This window comes from Lepisosteus platostomus, chromosome 15 (assembly GCF_059453375.1).
Source record: "Lepisosteus platostomus isolate fLepPlt1 chromosome 15, fLepPlt1.hap1, whole genome shotgun sequence".
Taxonomy (NCBI): Eukaryota; Metazoa; Chordata; class Actinopteri; order Semionotiformes; family Lepisosteidae; genus Lepisosteus; species Lepisosteus platostomus.
Genome location: NC_142625.1, coordinates 25,827,083 through 25,845,331, shown reverse-complemented (window position 1 = coordinate 25,845,331; position 18,249 = coordinate 25,827,083). Strand labels below are relative to the sequence as shown.

General features: G+C 49.3%; 1 protein-coding gene across 1 annotated transcript in view; it reads right to left on the bottom strand.

Annotated features, from left to right (window-relative positions):
• Positions 1-5,199: 5,199 nt before the first annotated feature.
• znf335 (zinc finger protein 335) overlaps positions 5,200-18,249 on the bottom strand; it is a 32,642-nt gene continuing 19,592 nt past the window's right edge. Inside the window, exons 22-41 of the mRNA XM_088608002.1 lie at positions 17,885-18,062; positions 17,204-17,316; positions 16,973-16,991; positions 16,725-16,841; positions 16,008-16,081; positions 15,652-15,812; positions 14,997-15,226; positions 14,378-14,477; positions 14,049-14,137; positions 13,160-13,428; positions 12,897-13,032; positions 12,075-12,278; positions 11,124-11,266; positions 10,754-10,896; positions 10,278-10,378; positions 9,833-9,919; positions 9,402-9,485; positions 8,907-8,972; positions 8,462-8,567; positions 5,200-8,267 (exon numbers count right to left, since the gene is read on the bottom strand). Coding sequence (XP_088464128.1) covers positions 8,143-8,267; positions 8,462-8,567; positions 8,907-8,972; positions 9,402-9,485; positions 9,833-9,919; positions 10,278-10,378; positions 10,754-10,896; positions 11,124-11,266; positions 12,075-12,278; positions 12,897-13,032; positions 13,160-13,428; positions 14,049-14,137; positions 14,378-14,477; positions 14,997-15,226; positions 15,652-15,812; positions 16,008-16,081; positions 16,725-16,841; positions 16,973-16,991; positions 17,204-17,316; positions 17,885-18,062 — 2,545 coding nt within the window. The 3' untranslated portion in view covers positions 5,200-8,142. The remainder of the gene's footprint in view (positions 8,268-8,461; positions 8,568-8,906; positions 8,973-9,401; positions 9,486-9,832; positions 9,920-10,277; positions 10,379-10,753; positions 10,897-11,123; positions 11,267-12,074; positions 12,279-12,896; positions 13,033-13,159; positions 13,429-14,048; positions 14,138-14,377; positions 14,478-14,996; positions 15,227-15,651; positions 15,813-16,007; positions 16,082-16,724; positions 16,842-16,972; positions 16,992-17,203; positions 17,317-17,884; positions 18,063-18,249) is intronic.

The window sequence follows — 18,249 nt, the reverse complement described above, 5'->3', positions numbered from 1 at the left end:
GATGGGGGTCACGCAAAGTCGTCCACCGTCTCTGCTTTCTACGACGTACAGGGGTCTCCAGCCCCAGTCCAGCAGGGCTGGGGAGTCGCCCCTAAATGGAACCGTTTCGTGGTGATCAATCGAACTGGTGAATTGTTAAATAATGGGCAGCGGTCCTGCCTCGAGCTGTTAAATGACTACATGATTATATCCGGAGAAAACGCGGGACTGTTTTTGCCTTTTATGGCGCCGTGTCTGGAAGTCCTCTGTTCTGCAGGAATACAGCCTCAGGAATCTGGGGGGGAGGCTGCAGTCAGACCCGGGTCCCCAGACAGCGCAGTGTGCGCCCCACCCACACCCCAGAAACGCCTGCAGCCCCGAAGCAGACGCCCTCCCTGGTGCACTGGACTGAATGACAGGCCCGCAGGTCCTTGACCAGATGCCTTCCTGCTTCACCCCCGCTTGCTGTGGGCTGGATCCCGTCTGTGCAGCGCGGTGTGACCAGCAGCCTGCAGCTCCCAGCTGGCCGCCCACTGGAGCTCAGCAGGGCAGACCCTCCAGGGAAAGCTGAGGTTGCTGCTGGAAGAGGAGTTAGTGGGGCCAGCAGGGGGCGCTCACACTGCGGTCCATGTGGGTCCTAATGCCCCAGTATAGTGACGGGAACACCATACTGTAGAAAAGATGCTGTCCTTCAGCTGAGACGTAAAACTGAGGTCCTGACTCTGTGGTCAATAAAAATACCAGGGTTTTTCTCAAAAAGAGTAGGTCCTGGCCAAATTTCCCATTGGCCTTTACCCATCATGGCCTCCTAATAATCCCCCTCTCTGAACTGGCTTCATCACTCTGCTCTCCTCCCCACTGAGAGCTGCTGTGTGGGGAGAGTACTGGTGCATCATCCAGGCGGGTGGTATCATTTATAGTAGTTCAGGTGGGGAGCTGCGTCAGTAGGCATAGGCTGCAAAGGAACAAGTAATAGGTTTATTCCCTGCTGAGAAGAGGAGAGAGAAAACGCAACGTTTCGGCTGTGGAGCCTTGTTCAGGTGTGAGGAAACCGTTACGGAAGGACTCAATAAGCTCACACCCGAAGAAGGCTTCTTCTCTTCTCTTTTTAGCATGGAATAAACCTATTGCTTATTATTCTTGCCGCAGAATCTGCCAGCATCATGCACGAGGCGCGGACACGAGACCGCTGTTCCTGACAGCAGCAGCTCAAGGGGAAGGGTGTGGCGTCTCCACTCGCCGTGCACCGGATGTGAGGTGTTGAGAGCTGACCAGACGGGACACCCAGCAGGGACCGCTGCAGGATTCCTTCTTTTCCCTGCGTCTGTCCCAGGGGGGGGGGCTGCGCACAGGTGCCGAGCTGCGGGCCCGTGTGCTGTCGGGTGGGAGAACACTCCGGCCTGTCTGGGCTCTCTGTTCCAGCGGGTCTCTCCTGCCTCAGCAGGGATCTGGCTGGGCCAGATGTTGAGGTGGCAGCAGCGCGGCGGCGCTGACAGAGGGCAGCTGTTCGCGCGGTGATCCGCCCCATATGCCACCAGCCCGCAGAGAGGCCGTTTTCACAGCAGCTGGCTTGTAAACACGCTCCGCTGCTGTGGCGCTTTCTAGGCTACTGTCCCAGAGCCAATCGCCTGGCTCGTCAAAGGGATGATGTCGACTGGGGCAAACGGCGGGGGTAAGCCCGTGGAGAAATGGGGCAGCGGCTCTCTCTTCCGGCGGAGAGGCAGCTGGGATCAACGGGATTGTTCGTTCGGACAATGGTGTCTACCTGATCTTAATCCCGCCGGCTCAGAAAAGAGCCCGGGGATTCTCCGAGTTTAATAAGCGAAAGTGCTTGTATTATCAGGATTTGCGAAAGTGCCTTTGTGTTAATCTAAATTTATTGATCTTTCACCGCGTGGTTTTTGACATCTGTCACCAGGAGGACAGATAACCCCCCTGCGCTCTGCTCTGCCTCTGGACTGCGCAGTGAGCCCAGGTTTTTTATCCATCTCCAGAATCATGCATGAAATAAGGATGCCATGGGCGCCCAAACTAGCCAACTAATTAATTTAAGTGAGCATGGAGCTGTGTCAGCATTCTCTAGCAGCACAGAGACGAGTAAAGGTTAGTTTCATGCTTTACAAAAAGACATTTCCGCTGTTAAATTGTCTTCACGTGTGAGGGTAACAGCTGAGATGCCGTGTCTTCTGTCTGCTTTTTAGAGTGGGAATTAACCGTTTCCTGTTCTTAATTAACTGCTCTGTTTCCATATTTTACATTCAAAAGCCTTAAGTAATCCCCTCACTGGTATGTGAGAAATCTATTTTAAAACTGATTGTGATGAGCTGTAGAGTTTGGCAAGGAAATAGAGGTGCCGTTTTTGTATATATATATTTGCAATACTGGACAATGCATAACTATATCGCTGTGTTTGTCTTACCCTCAGTGGGTGCCATAGTTACATGATATTGTGTATTTATGAACTTAAAAAGCAACAGTGAAGTTTGGTGAGATCAGTGTCTGGCCTTCGGACTTGTGGAAAACTCCAGGAAACTTTTCCTTGAGAGAGAGAGATACTGGTGTGGGTGGGACTGCGCATGTCAGTAAAGGCCCAGGAGCAGGCGCTGACTGAAGAGAGAGGACAGCAGGACACGGCCGGGAGCAGACTGCATACACAGCCCATGTGAACAGCACATTTTCACAAGTGAGGCGAAAGCAAATCTTTCGCTACACCCCTTTGAACTGGAGTGTACCCTGACAGTCTAACTGGTGCTCAGTTTTCAGGAAAACAGACAGAAGTAAGCATTTCATAGGGACTTCACTTGTGAATAAACCTTCAATGATTTGTGAATCAGGTCAACGAAAAAGTTCAACATTTGCTTTTTATGCAAAAAGTGTAACCATCTGAGTGTCAGTCCCTGCAGATGTCATTGTATTGTGTATCGATGTGCTTTGATTGCCAGTTTGGAAGACACCAGTGAGTGATGCGTGTCAAGATCAGCCACTGCTGGAAACCTTCCCAACAGAGAGCTGCTGGTGTCTGCTGTAGCCACAGCCAGTAGTGTAGGTTCCCTGACCTTTCACACGCTGTGCTGTTTGCATGCATGCACAAACGCTAGCCCACTTATATAGGCCAGAAGTCATGACAAAGCAAAACCTGATACCTCTCTTCCTCCCTTTCACCTGTGAAATGACACAGCTTGAGCTCAGAACTGTCCTTGGTCAATCCATCTTTACTGCTGCATCATGGGATTCCAACACTGCCTACGTACTGTGGAGCCAACAGGACACACGAAACTCTGTCCTCGTGCACTGTGTGAACCCCATTCTGTGATGTCTTGCTAAACTAGACAACACCATTGAAAAGCAAAAGTGGCATTTCTGCCGACTTTAACCAGAAAGGCAAGAATATTTGATGTCCTGGTCATATTCATGCATTAGCATTTATATAATATGTGTGTAGTTTATTACATTTAAAACTCATGTGGGATATATACCCTAGAAACTACCAGAAGAAAAAAGTATCACATTAAAATGCACATTTTTCAACACAGTGCAGTCCAATTAAAATATTAGAACTGTTAAATTCCAGAGCTGTCGAATTTAATAAATAGCTTTTCTGCCAAACCCTTGGAAAACGTCCAGCACCCTCTGCACAGAAAAGCCACGTGTTCATAAAGAACATGCTTTAATGCGCCAGGAAGAGGGATAAAGGACACATACAGGACTTTCTGTCCGCTCCCTAACACCGTGCCTCTTGCTGTGGCCCCGGTGCAGATAATCGAATTAGGTTTTGTAATTACTTCAAGATTAAATCCCAAAGCTGCATTTTTATAATTAAAGTCCAGAGTATCAGCGCTGAACTATAATAAAATTGTTTTAAAATGCCGGATTACAATGGTAAGTCTAGTGGGGCCAGCTGTGTGGATGAGCCGGCAGTATGAGATGAGATTTGCAGTAAAATCCCAGAGCGCACTGCTGCTCTTACGCTGGGATTACGTGCTTGTGTGGATTCAACATCCTGTAATCTGCCGATTAGCTGCTGTAATCACCTGTAAATACAGGCTCCCCCTCCCCGCAGTGCAGTACTGCCATGGCTGTGGCTTCAGGACACAATGTCACAGAGTACTGCTCTCCCCTTCATGCTCAGACTTTCATTCAGTCTCAGCAGTTCAGCTTTAATGAATCTGACCTGACTTACCAGAGGTAAGAAGTTCATGGGAAACAAATGAGAAAAGAAATCGCCATTATCCCTTGAAAAGTGTCTTAGTGTTATACAGAAGATGTTGAAAAGCTGTTTTAATCCTGTTAAATTCTCAATGTGATGGTATTTCCAAATGATCTGAAATACATCGATTGTAGGTTTGTCATATTGTGTATGACAGCAGGTCTGTGAACTACTGGGAAGTGATAATTTGCTGACAGTAGTTATTGTCTCAGGCAGTTACTGCTTGCACAGTACAGAGAAGAGAACAGCGGCATCGGATTTTGGATGATTTCAAACCTCTCCGCTTGCTGTCTTGACAGGCCAGGTCCCTTAAAGGTCAGCAGGGTGTCTAAGTGACCTGCTGCACAGTGGGGCCGATGGTGCAGAAGTAAACCAGTAGAGGGTGCAATTTCCTCTGAACAAGAAGTTCCTAACTTATTCCCCTGTTAAATGAGCACGGACACGGAGCAGTAGCAGGCAAGATCCTTCAGGACCTGATTACTTCCCACAAACGATCCTGTAAATCGGTGAGAGTAGGGGCGCTAACCCCTGTGACCTGGCTATATTCCACTCAAGGCCTGAACGACCTGGCTTCCTTGAAGGTCCTCCTTGAATTCAACCGATGGAACAGGTTCTCCCTTCTCCACCTGTGGCTACTACGCATCATACAGCTGAGTACAGAACTTCTGTGGTGGAAGACGTTGGTCATCTCCAATGTGTAAAATGATTTGGGTCCTTCGAGATGAAAAGCACTATGCAATGGCAGACGATCATTATTGGTAGTGTAGTGGACGACATGCGTGTCATTTTATAAGTGGTGTAGCATTGACTGGATACAAGACGAACACATGCACGTACCTACACTGGGTTCGGCCTGCGATTCCTTACTTTCATTTAACAAACAAAATGTTACATCCTGACTCGAGCCCTGCATGGCCCCGGCCACAAGCCAGTCCAGTGGTTATACATGTCATGTCCTTGTAATCCTCAAACGGGTGTCGGAGCACAAGACAAAGTTCACCACACCGCACAGGTTAGCGGATTAGCTTTTATTCGTGACCTCCACGCTGCCTCTCCTGGTCAGTCTCTGTATAGCATCTTTTCTGGCCCTGTCATTCACAGAAGGAATAAAAAAAGACCAAGGCAACACCCCTATTTTGTTCTGCCCACTACAACTAAAAGAACTATATTTTATACACCATTTACAGAGGGTACCTGTTTCTCTCTTTCGGGTTGTATATCACCCTTCTGTGCCCCCACCTGGGATCGACAAGAATGCATCCAGTACAGCCCCCATCTCACATACTTCAAAATAATAAAAAAAATACGATTTTAAAAAAGAAATCATGAAAAAAACAACCACAAAGAAATTAACACAAAGATAAAAAGGTTTTTAAATGTAATACAACCTTGAGGAATCTGTTGGCACAGGGGTTTCCAGTCCTGGTCCTGGAGGTCCAAACACCGGCTGGGTTCTGCTCTAGCCCAGCTCTCTGGGATACAACCGGACCACTGATTGACGTAATTACAAGATTAAATTGAGCCGAGTGGCTGCTTTCAGCTCCTAAACATGTTGAGGCTGCTAGTAAACTCTCGTAACTATTGCGTTTATTCATGTAAAATTAACTAAAGTAGAAAATAAACTTGCTGATTTTCCAATCAAGCATATCTTATAAGTGCAATTAAGACTCTAATTAAGTCATTAGTCTGGGAATGAAAACCGGCAGGTCTGTGGTCCTTCAGAACCCGGACTGGGAACCCATGAGGTCACGGATTCTACCTCTTCGATCAGAAATGATCAAAACAGATTAATTGTACACTGGATTGTCTATCTTGTTGTCGAAGGAGTTGACCCTACCTTTAATGAGCAGCAAGGCTTTAAAAAAAAAAAGCCCTCAGCCGGCTCTTTAAATCTGCAAGGTCAAATCCTGGATTTCATAACAGAAAGAAACACAATTCGTTTTTCTTCTTTCGGTTCCCTGGTCATTTAGTGCGATGTTTTCTTTTTCACAGATCGGATATTCGTTACAGCTCGCCGTGCGAGAAGCTCGATCTCACAGTAACACTGCCATCTGCCGGCGATACAATGACATTGTGCAAAACACACTTCCGCGTTCCCTTTTTATGGGTATCTCATTTTGAAAGCGCGCGTGGGAGGTTAAGGTTAATACATTTCATATCGAAGGTGGCCAGTCATGGCGCTGAACTGCACAGTCAGTCAGATGATATAGGGCTACTCTCATATTACCAATTTCCAAAAATGCAATGCAATTTGCAAAATCAAACGACAATCACAGGAAAAATTACAATTCACACTAGATTGTTTAATAAAGAAATCGAGATCTTTCCGAGTGAAAGCACATGCCGAATTGAGCAAAAGCCTACATCTGGAACAGGTCTTTATAGAATGACTGTTAAAACCAAACCAGCTGTTTCCATCCAGCGCCATACTGGCTGGTTCCTAAACCTCTCCACTGCGACCTGCATCAGGGAACCCTGTACAGCTGGCTCATGCAACACCAGCAGCCCCTGGAGCAGATAAGACCAGCCTGATCAGGCAGCGACCCCGGACAAAGGTGATTATTGCATGATTCATACATTTTCCTGCATTTTGGAAATGCAGTTTCTCACATACAGAACCTCTAGGAGTTCATATTTTTCTCCCAGCAGGCTATTTGCAATAAAAGAGAGACTGGTACTTTTAAGGTGCAAAGGTAAGTGTTATGTCATAAAAGCGATCTCTCAGGGAACTGCAAATGAGATTATAGCATCACAAGCCACACACAACACTTGTCAAAAGCATCTGGAATTTTAAATTATACAGGTCCTTTTTTTTTACTTACAGGATTAAAGACGAATTATTATGGTTTTGCAGAAAGGAGCGCACACCGGTCTTTCTAGCACTGAATAATGCGTTTGCAACTCATCTCTTATTTACAATGCAAGCAATGATCTGCAGATCCTAACTCAGCCCTACAAAACGAGCTCTCAGCCAGTATGTACATTACACAGTTGGTTTTGGAGGTTAAGGTCCTCCTGCGTGTGGAGTTTATTAAATGACGAGGGAAGCAGTGTTGACGTGCAAGCTCAATGGGAACGAACAGAGGTTAATTCCACACTGCTGAACACCTTCATAGCTGAACTTCGTTGGTTTTCCTTCTTTTCACTCTGCAGTGTGGACTTAACTTCTACTTGTTCCCTACATAGACACTCCCGAATAATAGCAACAGAGTTTTGCAATTTCATAAGGTCCTATGTGTGTGACTGGACGTACATTATTTATTTTAAACACTATGAACACCCGATCACAAAAAAACGACATTAGAAGTGACTCCGGCTGTTTATTTGCCTTTTCTGTTTCTGATTGAATTTTCTTTCTTTTCTATTCTTCTGAATTTAGGAAGTAAAGGTTTCTTTGGTATCAGCTTTCAGCTTATTATATCTGCTCTTTCATCAGTGTGCAGCACTGCACCTGCTCTTAAGTGTCTGTCTACTTGCACAAAAAAGAAAATCAAGAATTCTTGCATAAATTGCGCTGTAACTATGTTAATATCTCATATTGACATCAATATTTACAAAATCTCTTAAATATGTTCAATTGAAAAGAAACCACAGAAACTCTCACCAGGGGCTCCCCCTTATTCCTACCAGTTTAAGACTCAGCTACAGCCTAAGACTGGACAAGGCATCTCAAGAATAAGTGAATTTGAAAAGACTGCCATAATCATTTTGTAGTGCTTTTACAGTTTCAGGTAATCTTGTTAGTAATTTGGACCATAACCTCCAAGCAGGAAGAAGTTTATTCTGTTTCTGCCCGTTTCTGTGATCTCCAGTCATGTCCTGCTACAGAGACCCCTGAGAAAAAAAGGATCCCACCAGGAGGAGAACAGGCAGCAGCAGTGTTCTGAAAGTGCAGCTTCCGGCCCCCAGCAGCAGGGGGCAGTGTGTGATCATCCGACACCCAGACCAGGTCTCTCCTAGTCTTCCGTGATGGTGATGACATCATACTGGATCCCCTGCTGCTGCATCTGCTCCAGCTGCTCGGGCGTGGCCTCCGTGGCATAGACGGTCTGGGCCTGCGCCATCGCCGCGTCTGCAACAGCTGGGGAGCCCAGAGCAAACAAAGCCACCTTTCAACCACCTGCACCACTTCAAGCGCACCACATCAGAATCTCTTGGCTGGAGCTTAATGCAAAAATGTGATCTTGAAATCTCCCGCCCGATGATGCAAGCAGGCTTATAAATGAGGGATATGGAGAGCTGGAGGAGGGGAGATGCCGGCGTGGGACCACCCACCTGTCACAGCAGAATGGGCCGCAGCTTCCAGGTCCTCCTGAGTCACGATCTGCTGCTCCGAGCTGATGGGAACGTACTGTATCTGCCCATCGTGGGTCACCGCAATCTGAACAGCAGGCAAAGCAAGCCATTTGTCAGTACTTTAGGAAAGCAGGTCTAGTGCTACTGCTCAGCAGGACCTGCGGAACTTCCCCCCTTTCAAGAATTTGTCTTGGCATATGAAAGGCCTTGTACACAGTGCAGTTCAATGAACTTGAGATGTCTCTCTGCTTAGAGTTTCGTCTGAACACCTCCTTCAGAAATGAACGACCAGCTCCCTAGGTGTGCACCACATGCCAAAGGAATGCCTTCTTCAAATTAAGGAGAACAGTGGCGGTGATGGTTGGAAGTTCTTTAGTTCAAACCCTGAATGTGTTTCTGTTGCATTTTACTGGAACAGGCTTACCTGCTGCTCCTGCAGGAAAGCTCCATCCTGATCGTACTGGATGTGTGCTATCTGCCCATCTTGCATCTGCAAATAAAACACACACCTCAGTGTCAGCAGAGAACGGCCTTCACTACTGTGTGTTAATTAAGGAGAAATATGACCAATTTGACTGTCTTTTGATTTCATACTGTACAACGATCAGGTTTGCAGAACACGTCCGAAATCTACAAAGCTATGTTGTGGAAGCCGTCCCCCTGGCTTCGTTCAACAACCAGCTGAATGAGACCTCCTTATCAATTAGCTACTAGCAATCAAATGAGTCAAACAAGCCCAATGGCCTTCTCTCACTGGCAGCCTTTTTGTTCCAAGCTCCTACCCTTTTTTTGGGAGGAGGAGCTCTGCTGTGGAAGTTAAACAGGTTTAAAAACACACCGACTGTGTGTGTGTGTGCGCGCACATCAGCCCTCCTGTTCTGGGAGGATCTGCATTCCTGCAGGTGTCTGGAAAGTGTACCTGGATGTGGTTGCCCTCAGATACCACCACATACTCCTGAGGAATGAGATGTTGGACCCCATCCTGTGAGATGATGTACTGGACCTGCACGGCAATGAGAAAGAGCAATGTCACAGAATGCCCTCCGGGAGACAATAGCCACCAAATGGACCGATGGCCAATCCATCTTCATCCACGTGCTGTCATGAACACCACGCGTGCGCCGTCAATGCACTGAGGTTTGTGCTCGAATGTCAAATTCACACCTCTACACAGGCATCACATCTAGCCCTGAAACAACCCCTCCTCTTAAACACAGCACCATCCTGCATCAAGAAATCTAGACTGCTAACAAATCAGTTTCTCAGGGAGTTTTCAGTCCAAAACGGATACCTGGCTCCTTTCCGGAGCGTGCCGACGGACACCATTCTCAGCACAGTCAAGCCCCTTACCTCAGTCACCTGGTTTTCCGCAGCCACCAGGTGCTGAACCGTCTGTCCGTCCACCGTGGTGATCTGCTGGATATACGTAGTCTCCCCCTGCAAAGAAAAATCTTTCCTAGGATCTTTCCCAATACTCCCAAAAGACTGGGAAGACAAAGATCAAATGCGATCTGAGGGCTTGTCGTAATTCCAGGCCATTCTATCTGGTATCTGTGCATTAGACTGGCCACGCTTTAAGAACAGGAGATTGGGTTTATTAAGGAACGAGAAATTATGAAGAATGAATGGCATTCAGCAGGATGGATGAGGTAATGAACGTGCAAGGTGTTGACATTATACAGCTCTGCTGGCATATTAGAAGAAGCACTAGACTCGGCAGCCAGACCTGGCTGATGTACTGCTTGTCTCTTGACGTGCTCCACACACACTGCCGGAGCCCCCCCATGTGCTCTACCTGGTCAGACAGGGGCTGCTCCTGCGCCACGATGATGTGCTCCTGCCCCAGCGCCTGCTGCAGCCTCTCGGGGGAGATCACCGCCTGGCCAGCCTGCAGAGCTGCCGCGCGGAGCGCAGAGGGAGAGAGAAGCAGAGGGAAACTTGTCAGGCGCGACAAGCGCATCGGCCACGCCTGATGTGTTCTCGGCGTTAGCCCGCGAACCGGATATCTCTCGACACGAACTTGTGTGCTTCGTCCTGGCCAGTCGTGGCTGCATGCACTTCTCGTGTGATCCAACCTAAAACTTTTTAGATCTGTCATTATCCAACATGCATGGTCCCTAACTCAATCTCAGTAAGAAGATGCAAAGTGCACCAGGAGACAGATATGAAGCCACCAGATATTTGTTTTAATTAGAAGCACGCTGGGGACTTGTCACAGGTCGAGGCGATCACGGCAACGACACCTGAAAGGGTTCGTGGAAACGGGCTTACTCTGGAGTGTGGCCAGGGCCTCCTCTTCCCCGTTGATGATGATGGCCTTGTGGGAGGCGGCCCCGAGCCGCGTCTTGCGCGGAGAGGGATCCAGGCTGTGCAGCCTCTCCATGTGGAACTTGAGGTGTCCGTTACGGTTAAACCTGGGGAGGAACAAGAGTATGGCGGCCACGTCACATGGGTACGATTTGGACATTTCCTTGACATGAACACACGCAGTGAGAGAAAATGAAGGTTTATACCAGTTGCTGAAGGCAGGGGAGTGGAAGGTTATATTAAAATGTTTTTTTTTTACTGTTTTCTGTGTATGGCAAGCCAGGTACGGAGCGCAGGAGTGTAAGAGCAGCTGAGAGAGAGACAGGGAGGTCACCTCTGTCCGCAGACGTCGCAGGCGAAGGGTTTCTCGTTGGTGTGGGTCATCATGTGCCGGCGCAGGTCCTTCTTGTTCTTGGAGGCGAAGCTGCAGTGGTAACACTTGTGGGGCCGGAGGTCAGCGTGCTGCATCATGTGATCCTGAAGACAGTGTCCGAGGGGGGGGGCGACATGCAAAATCACAGACTTCAGTCAGTCATGTTTTCCCCAATGAACAAGGAGGAATGGGGCTAAAAGAGGCAGTGTTTAGGGTGGAACAGGCAGTATGCTGGCAGCACGTGACAAAGGTCTAAAAAAAACATTGGTTAAACACATATGCATTAAGGTTGTGTCGAATCCAACTGTTCCAAATAATCTTTCTATTGGACCTTTTCTGAAATAACATACGACTACTCAAAGCTGTGAAACTTTTAATTCTCGCGATCAGTCTTTGCCAAGAGTTAGCAGTCCCCAGAGTGCTTCTAATTAAAAAAATAACTTGTGGCTTTATATCTGACTCCCGGTGCACTTTCCATCTTATTGACCTTCAAGTTAGAGATCATGTATGTTGGATTATGACGGATCTAAAAAGTTTTAGGTTGAAGGACAGGAGAAGTGCATTCAGCAATGATAGTCCAAGAAAAAGCCTGCCGTTCCCTTTAAATAGAAAGCATCCCACAGACTGCACACAGCAGAAGATAAGTTCATAGTTTGCTGCGTGAAGTGTTACTGCGTACAATAGAAAGGTGAAGAGTCACAGAAGGTTTTAAAGGAGAAATCACTCAGACAACTAGATGTTGCAAAGCACAGAATATGCAGTTTAAGTGGGCGATACAATATTCCATATTTTGATCTTGCAAAGTGGTCGTGCAAATATAAAAACCAACAGCCACAAGCTGACATGCGCAACAGGAAAGAACACGGTGAGCTGAGAGGCCAAGCTTGCCTGGCAGAGAACAGCGAGACTGACCCTGACGTCCGGCCAGGAGGGCGCCGTGAAGGTGCAGTCAGGACACTTGAAAACGTGGGGGCCGATGTGCGCCCTCTTGTGGCTCTCCATGTCAGCGCGGCCGAGGAAGGAGGCCTTGCAGATCTTGCAGGAGAATTTCTTGGAGCTGAGCTGCTGCTGGGGGGAGGACCCTGGAGGTGGGGAACTGGTGGTCTTGCTGCTCAGCTGGGGAGCAGAGCAAAGACAGCAGCTGTTTCAAGGTTCAGCCATGGACACACGGAACTCACCCCCTCATCCTCCGATCGTCTTCCCCAGCATTTAGTTAAGATCTATAAGATCACTTTATTGGCCATATACAATTTCTAGCATTAGGTTTTTGTCTTTTTTGCATACCCCAGCTTGCTCTCCATGAGACAAACAGGCACACAGACACGGAGAGAAGCTTAGGGTCAGAGCACAGGGTCAGCCATTGTACAGCGCCCCTGGGGCAGTTGGGGTTAAGGGCCTTGCTCAGGGGCCCAAGGGAGTAGGATTCCTCTGCTGGCTGCGGGATACGAACCGACAACCTTCCAGCCACAGGCGCAGATCCTGAGCCACAGAGCCACCGCTCCGCCCTTTAAATAAGTTTCATTAAGGGGTACCGACTAGATTAAGCATTTGTTCATATCCAAAAACATGACCACAAGAGTCAGTGAAAGCTGAGTTTTTGTTTTCAATATCTGCAGCATGACTGAGATGCCATTCCATCAGAGCACTCACTGGCAAGAGGATGCACCCCAAGTCCACACAACACTGGAAGTGCTGAAAGTGGGAAAAGCCCCCGTGACCTGCCTCCGGCCTTACCTCCACCTGCTGCAGCGTGCCCGCGCTCAGCCCCGAGGCCAGGTAGTATTTGCCCCCGTGCTCCTTCAGGGTCCCGGAAAGAGAGCTGCTGCTCACCACCACAGGGCGCGCCCTCTCCGGGCTGCCATCTGCACTGCTGCGGAGACACACACGTGCGGGGGGGGGAGGTGAGGCCTGGCGTCTGAGTGGGGCGACCAGCAGAAACCCTCCCCTCCAATCAGGTGAGGCCCGGATGTAATGGGCAGCCAGGCTGCGGTCCATACCTGTAGACCGTAGAGGTGCTGTGGATCTCCTCGGCAGTCTGCTCCACCACACTGAAGTCCCCGGCGCCCGGGTAGGCGCTGATGGCGATCTGGGCGATCCCGGTGCCCGCCTCTGTGGGCCCGGGTGCGAAGGCCTCCTGCACTAGGGTTTCTCCATGCTCGCTCACATGGAACGTGACCACCTTCTGCGGCTGGGCGGGGGGCTGTTGGGCAGAGCCCACCTCCTCCCCCTCCAGTCCTCCTGCCTCATCTGATTTCAGCACAGCCACCTGTGTGGGGAGACAGCAGGTAGAGGTAAACCAACGTGGCCGTGCTGTACCCGACGGTTTTGATTGCTGCACATCTTTTTGCTTTTCCTGAATGTTGTGAATCTTCATTGGTAATGCTTTTATTTGGCGTTTAATCGACGTCCTAGGGTCCAGGCAGGATCCTGCTGCAAAACTGAGTCGAGGGGTCATTTCTGGAAAGGACACTGGGAATGTATGCCCAAGCCCAGGGTGTAGAGACTGAACTGAGCATCCCCTGTCCCTGGAAAGGCTAGAAGAGCTGTTGTTAAGTTTTGAACATGTTAAATATTTAGATTCAAAGCCTACATCACTTAAACTGAGCAAGTCAAACAGCATACTGTTTACAGGAACTCTGTCTATGAGCTGTCCAAACAGCAAGCTCAGAATTTAAGCTCATCTTTAGTTGAGTGGCAATCACCAATGATGGCCCAGAATATGCTCTATATGCTCTTTGCTCTAGGTTACCATCACCTGCAGCAGGTGCAGAACGAATAAGGTGAAGCGAGTGTTTAAGACGCGATTTAATGCTACCAGCCCCTGGCAGGGCCCGTCTGAAGCTGTGGCAAGGGGTCGCTTTGGGGTAGAGTGTGACGGTACCGTACCTGCAGGGAGTTGCCCGCCAGCTCTCGGGGGTTGCTCATGTTCAGAAGCAGGTCCAGCGCGTTCTGGGCGGACAGGTCAGTGGTCCCTGCTGCAGGGAACATTCAACAGGGAGCTGAACACTGATACGTCGCACCGCCGCATAAGGTCCAAACTTTCATACCTTTGCACGCTTTTTAACAGCGATCGGAACTGGATGAAGCAGTTAAGAGAACGAATGGAGAGGTTGACTTCCATACTCTCTTACTCCAGGAGAGAAAAAGAAAAGCTTTCCCCTGCCTGGTCTCCTAGGTGACTTATTTTGTCTGCTGGAGGAAAGTCGCCGGCTCACCTTGCTCATAGATAATAGTGGCATTTTCCAGGGAGTCTTGAGAGACCCCAGAGTTCCCCACCGGCTGCATCGCTTGAAAGGCGACCTGCTCCATCGAGACCTTCCAACAGCCGCGTCAAAAAAAAAAAAGAGAGAGATAGAATGAGTTGGACTGACCCGGCCACTCCTCATGTTTGTAAACTTTCTGACGTTCTTATCAGGCCCCTGTGAAACCAAAGGCTAAGCTGCTCTTTTCTCTCATCACCATGTTTTCCTCTCCCAGTATTTCCCTGAGCCCTGCTCCGGCGTGACCTCACCCTCATACTTTCATAGCCATGTTGCTGCTGATGCACTCCGTCTGTTACCAGCGGCACCCCTGCCCCCTGGGCCCCCCCCGACCACACCCACAGCCCAGACCCCGCCCCCGTCCCCATGGGCCCCGCCCCTGACCACAGCCCAGACCCGCCCCTACCCTCTGGGCCCCGCCCCCGACCACAGCCTAGACCCCACCCCTGCCCCCCTGGCCCAGCCCACAACCCAGACACCACCCCTGCCCCCCTGGGCCCCAGCCCACAACCCAGATACCACCCCTGCCCCCTGGGCCCCAGCCCCGCCCCCACCCCCCAGGCCCCGCCCTTACGATGGGCCCGCGGATGCCTTCCTGCACTGTCTGCGTGTGGTCGTGCTGCTGCTTGAGCTCCTCGATCTGCTGCAGGGTGAAGAAGGGGCGGCGGCGGCGGGGCGGCTCCTCGGGGTGCAACCTGCACCACTCCTCGAAGGTCTCGGGGTGCCGGCACTGCACGTGGAGGCGCAGGTTCTTCTTGTGCTTCGTCATGAAGTGGCAGAAGTCGCAGGAGAACGGCTTCTCTCCTGGTGGGGGGGGTAAAGGGCAAAGAAATGAGCCTCGTACACAAACGTCCTTCGTCGGGTCCAGTCAGGATTCAACCTATGCCAGCAGACGGCACGCCACAAACCTGGCACCTGAGGCCGGGCTCCCCTTTAGAGAACCGAAGGCCCTGGCTCTGTAAAGCCAGTTTGCACAGTGGGATCAACATTTCCAGTGAATCTCAGCTGCACTTTTATGTGCACAAGCTGAATCTGTCGTTCGTCATCTTACGTTTCTTGAGCCGCTGCGATCTGACAAGGAAAAAACGATCCCGAGGCTGGCGATAGTGGCACGGTCTGAGCTGGATGCAAGCTGCTCTTTGCTTTCCGAAACGCCTTCAGCGGCAGCACTGCAGGACAGAAAGGCACGGCTGTTCATCAGAGCAGAGCCAGGGCCACTCTCTCCTCACCGGTGTGTTTGATGGCCATGTGCGACACCAGGAAGTCCTCCTTGGTGGTGGAGTACTTGCAGTAGTCGCACTTGAAGGGCTTGTCGCTGGTGTGGGACAGCTGGTGGTTGAGCAGAAGCTTCTTGTTGTCACACGTGTACTCGCAGAACTCGCACTTGAACCTGACAAGGGAAGACCAGCAGAGGTGGAATTGTATATTTGCATACATAAGACAGCTTGTCTGTATTGCAAAACCACATGTAACACCAAAGAACAGTAAAATACATAATTGCAATAAACAACTACAGAGCGGTATTCTACTTTTATAAGAGTAGAAATAAAAGGTACGGGTATTATCAGAAATAGCTTGCTCTGACCTGTTTCCATAGCTCTGGATGTGTGTGAGGAGATGCATTTTGAAGGTGTAGCGTTTCTTAAATGACTTCCCACACTGCAGGGCCAAAACAAAAGACACAATGTGTGAGACAGGTTACAGAAGCACGTTTTGCAAACCAGAGCAAGCCCATCTAGTCCATTTGCCTCCGAGTGTCTCAGCAAGCTGTTTCTTGACATCTTTCATAGCACGGCTGCACAGCTTGTTCCAGACTCCCACAATCCTTTGTGTTGCCCCCCTGCTTCTCGGCGTTTAAAAATTCTTTCGGATTCTGACCAGGCTACCCCCGCGTAGGGCCACTGTCTCCTGTGACGTACTGTAGCAACAGGCAGAATTCAGAGCAGTGAGGCGCGGTGAAATCATGGCCAAAGCAAGGTAAGGTGTGGAAAGGTATGGTAAATCAGCGTACACACTGTGGAAAACATGGTGAAGGCAAGGCATGGTGTGGTTTAGGGATGGAAGAACTGGGAAACACGGGACTGTTGCGATGCTGGTAACACTGTACAGATGCGGGCTGTATTAATGGGGCAACTCAGCCGTCACTGGAGCAGAAAAATAATCACAGACCGTGAGGCACATCCTCTGTTAAATGCGTAAGCGCTTGAGCTTTGTTTTAAGGGAGCTGCTAACAGTGCTTGCAAAAAGGCTTTTTACTTTTTTTTTGAACTCTTCATAGCTCCCAGTCCAGGCCGGTGCTCACCTTGTCGCACATGTGTGGTTTCTCTGTGCTGTGGGTCTTCATGTGCTGCGTCAGGCGCTTCTGCATGGGGTACACACGGTTGCACACCGGGCAAGGGTACTGGGTGATTTTGGGAATCTGGCAGAAACCAGGAGAAACGAGCATCTAAAGCCAATCTTCAAAAACCTGTTTGCTTCTCACAGGTCATGCTTAGCAACACTCCATGCTACCTTGAGAGTTAAAGACCTCTAATGTTACAACAAACTTACCAAGTCTGACTTTTTTCTCCTGAAAGAAAGAAAAGATCCACGTATTAGTCACGTACCCTCTGACATCAGCAGTCATTACCCCCAGATTCACAGTACAATTTACTACCTCAGTGCAGTTCCCCTTCTCTAATATTCAAACCATCATGTCCCCCTGATCACACTTCTGTCCACCCAGGAGGCCCTGTCCCCAGTGTCTCAGAGCACCACACCCCCCAGGGTCCCGGCTCTTACTTGTCCTTGTTGTGCACAGCGGAGTGGCGGATCACATCCTTCTTGTACACGCTGGTGTAGTCACATTCCTCACACTTGTAGGGCTTGGTTCCCACATGGTTGAACATGTGCTCCTAAAGTAAGAGGGGGCAGGTGTGAGTAGATTCACCCACTGTGGCTGATGTTTTTGGTCGAAGATTTAACATAACCTTAAGACTGATGCGGAATGTTTCTTCTCCTTTAAACTGTTTCCTTGAACAGGTTTTGGGTGATTCATCCCTCCAATGCAGTTTAATTAGCTTATTAGAAAACAATCAATCAATATTGTATTTCCCATGTGTCCCTTTGCAACAAGTCTGGCACCGAGATTTACAGAGTTGCACAACGGTTGCCAAAATAATGACAGCTGACCGTACGGGCACAAAGGAGAGGAAAACAAAAACCCCTAAACTTCTGGGGGGCCCAGTCCCGATGGCTGCAAGTGCAGTGAGTTTGTTAATCAAGGCCAATCTCTGCTATCCCGGGGTCGGTCATGAAGGTCGTCTGAATGAAGTTTCGCAGGTCTTCTTCATCGAAAACCAAGAACAAGACCACGATCCAGGCAACAAGAAACAAACAGACGAGTACAAACTCAAGACTGACTGCTTGTTTCCACCAGAGAGGAGAGTACTGCAGGAGAGGACAGCCCTGCTGCGTACTTGCCTTCAGTGATGACCAGCGCTTGCACCGGTATGCACACTGCAGGCACCTGAAGCTCTCGGGGTCGTTGCCCTCGTGGGACTCCACGTGGAAGCGCAGGTCCTCCTGCGACAGAAACCGGGACCCACAGACGCGACAGTTGTGTGGCCTCAGCAGGGGCTTGTGGGATTTGTAGTAGTACCTAGCGTTAGAACAGGAAAACAGTACATCACATCAGGAGTGGGAAGGAAAAAAAAAAAAGACATCTGACGGGGAAACATCTCAAACCATTTAATCTAGCAGAGCAATTTTTGTTCTTAAAAAGGTGAAAACCGTTAAAAAGGTCTGTTTGAAATTTGCAGAACGAATAAGAATAAAACATTATTTTG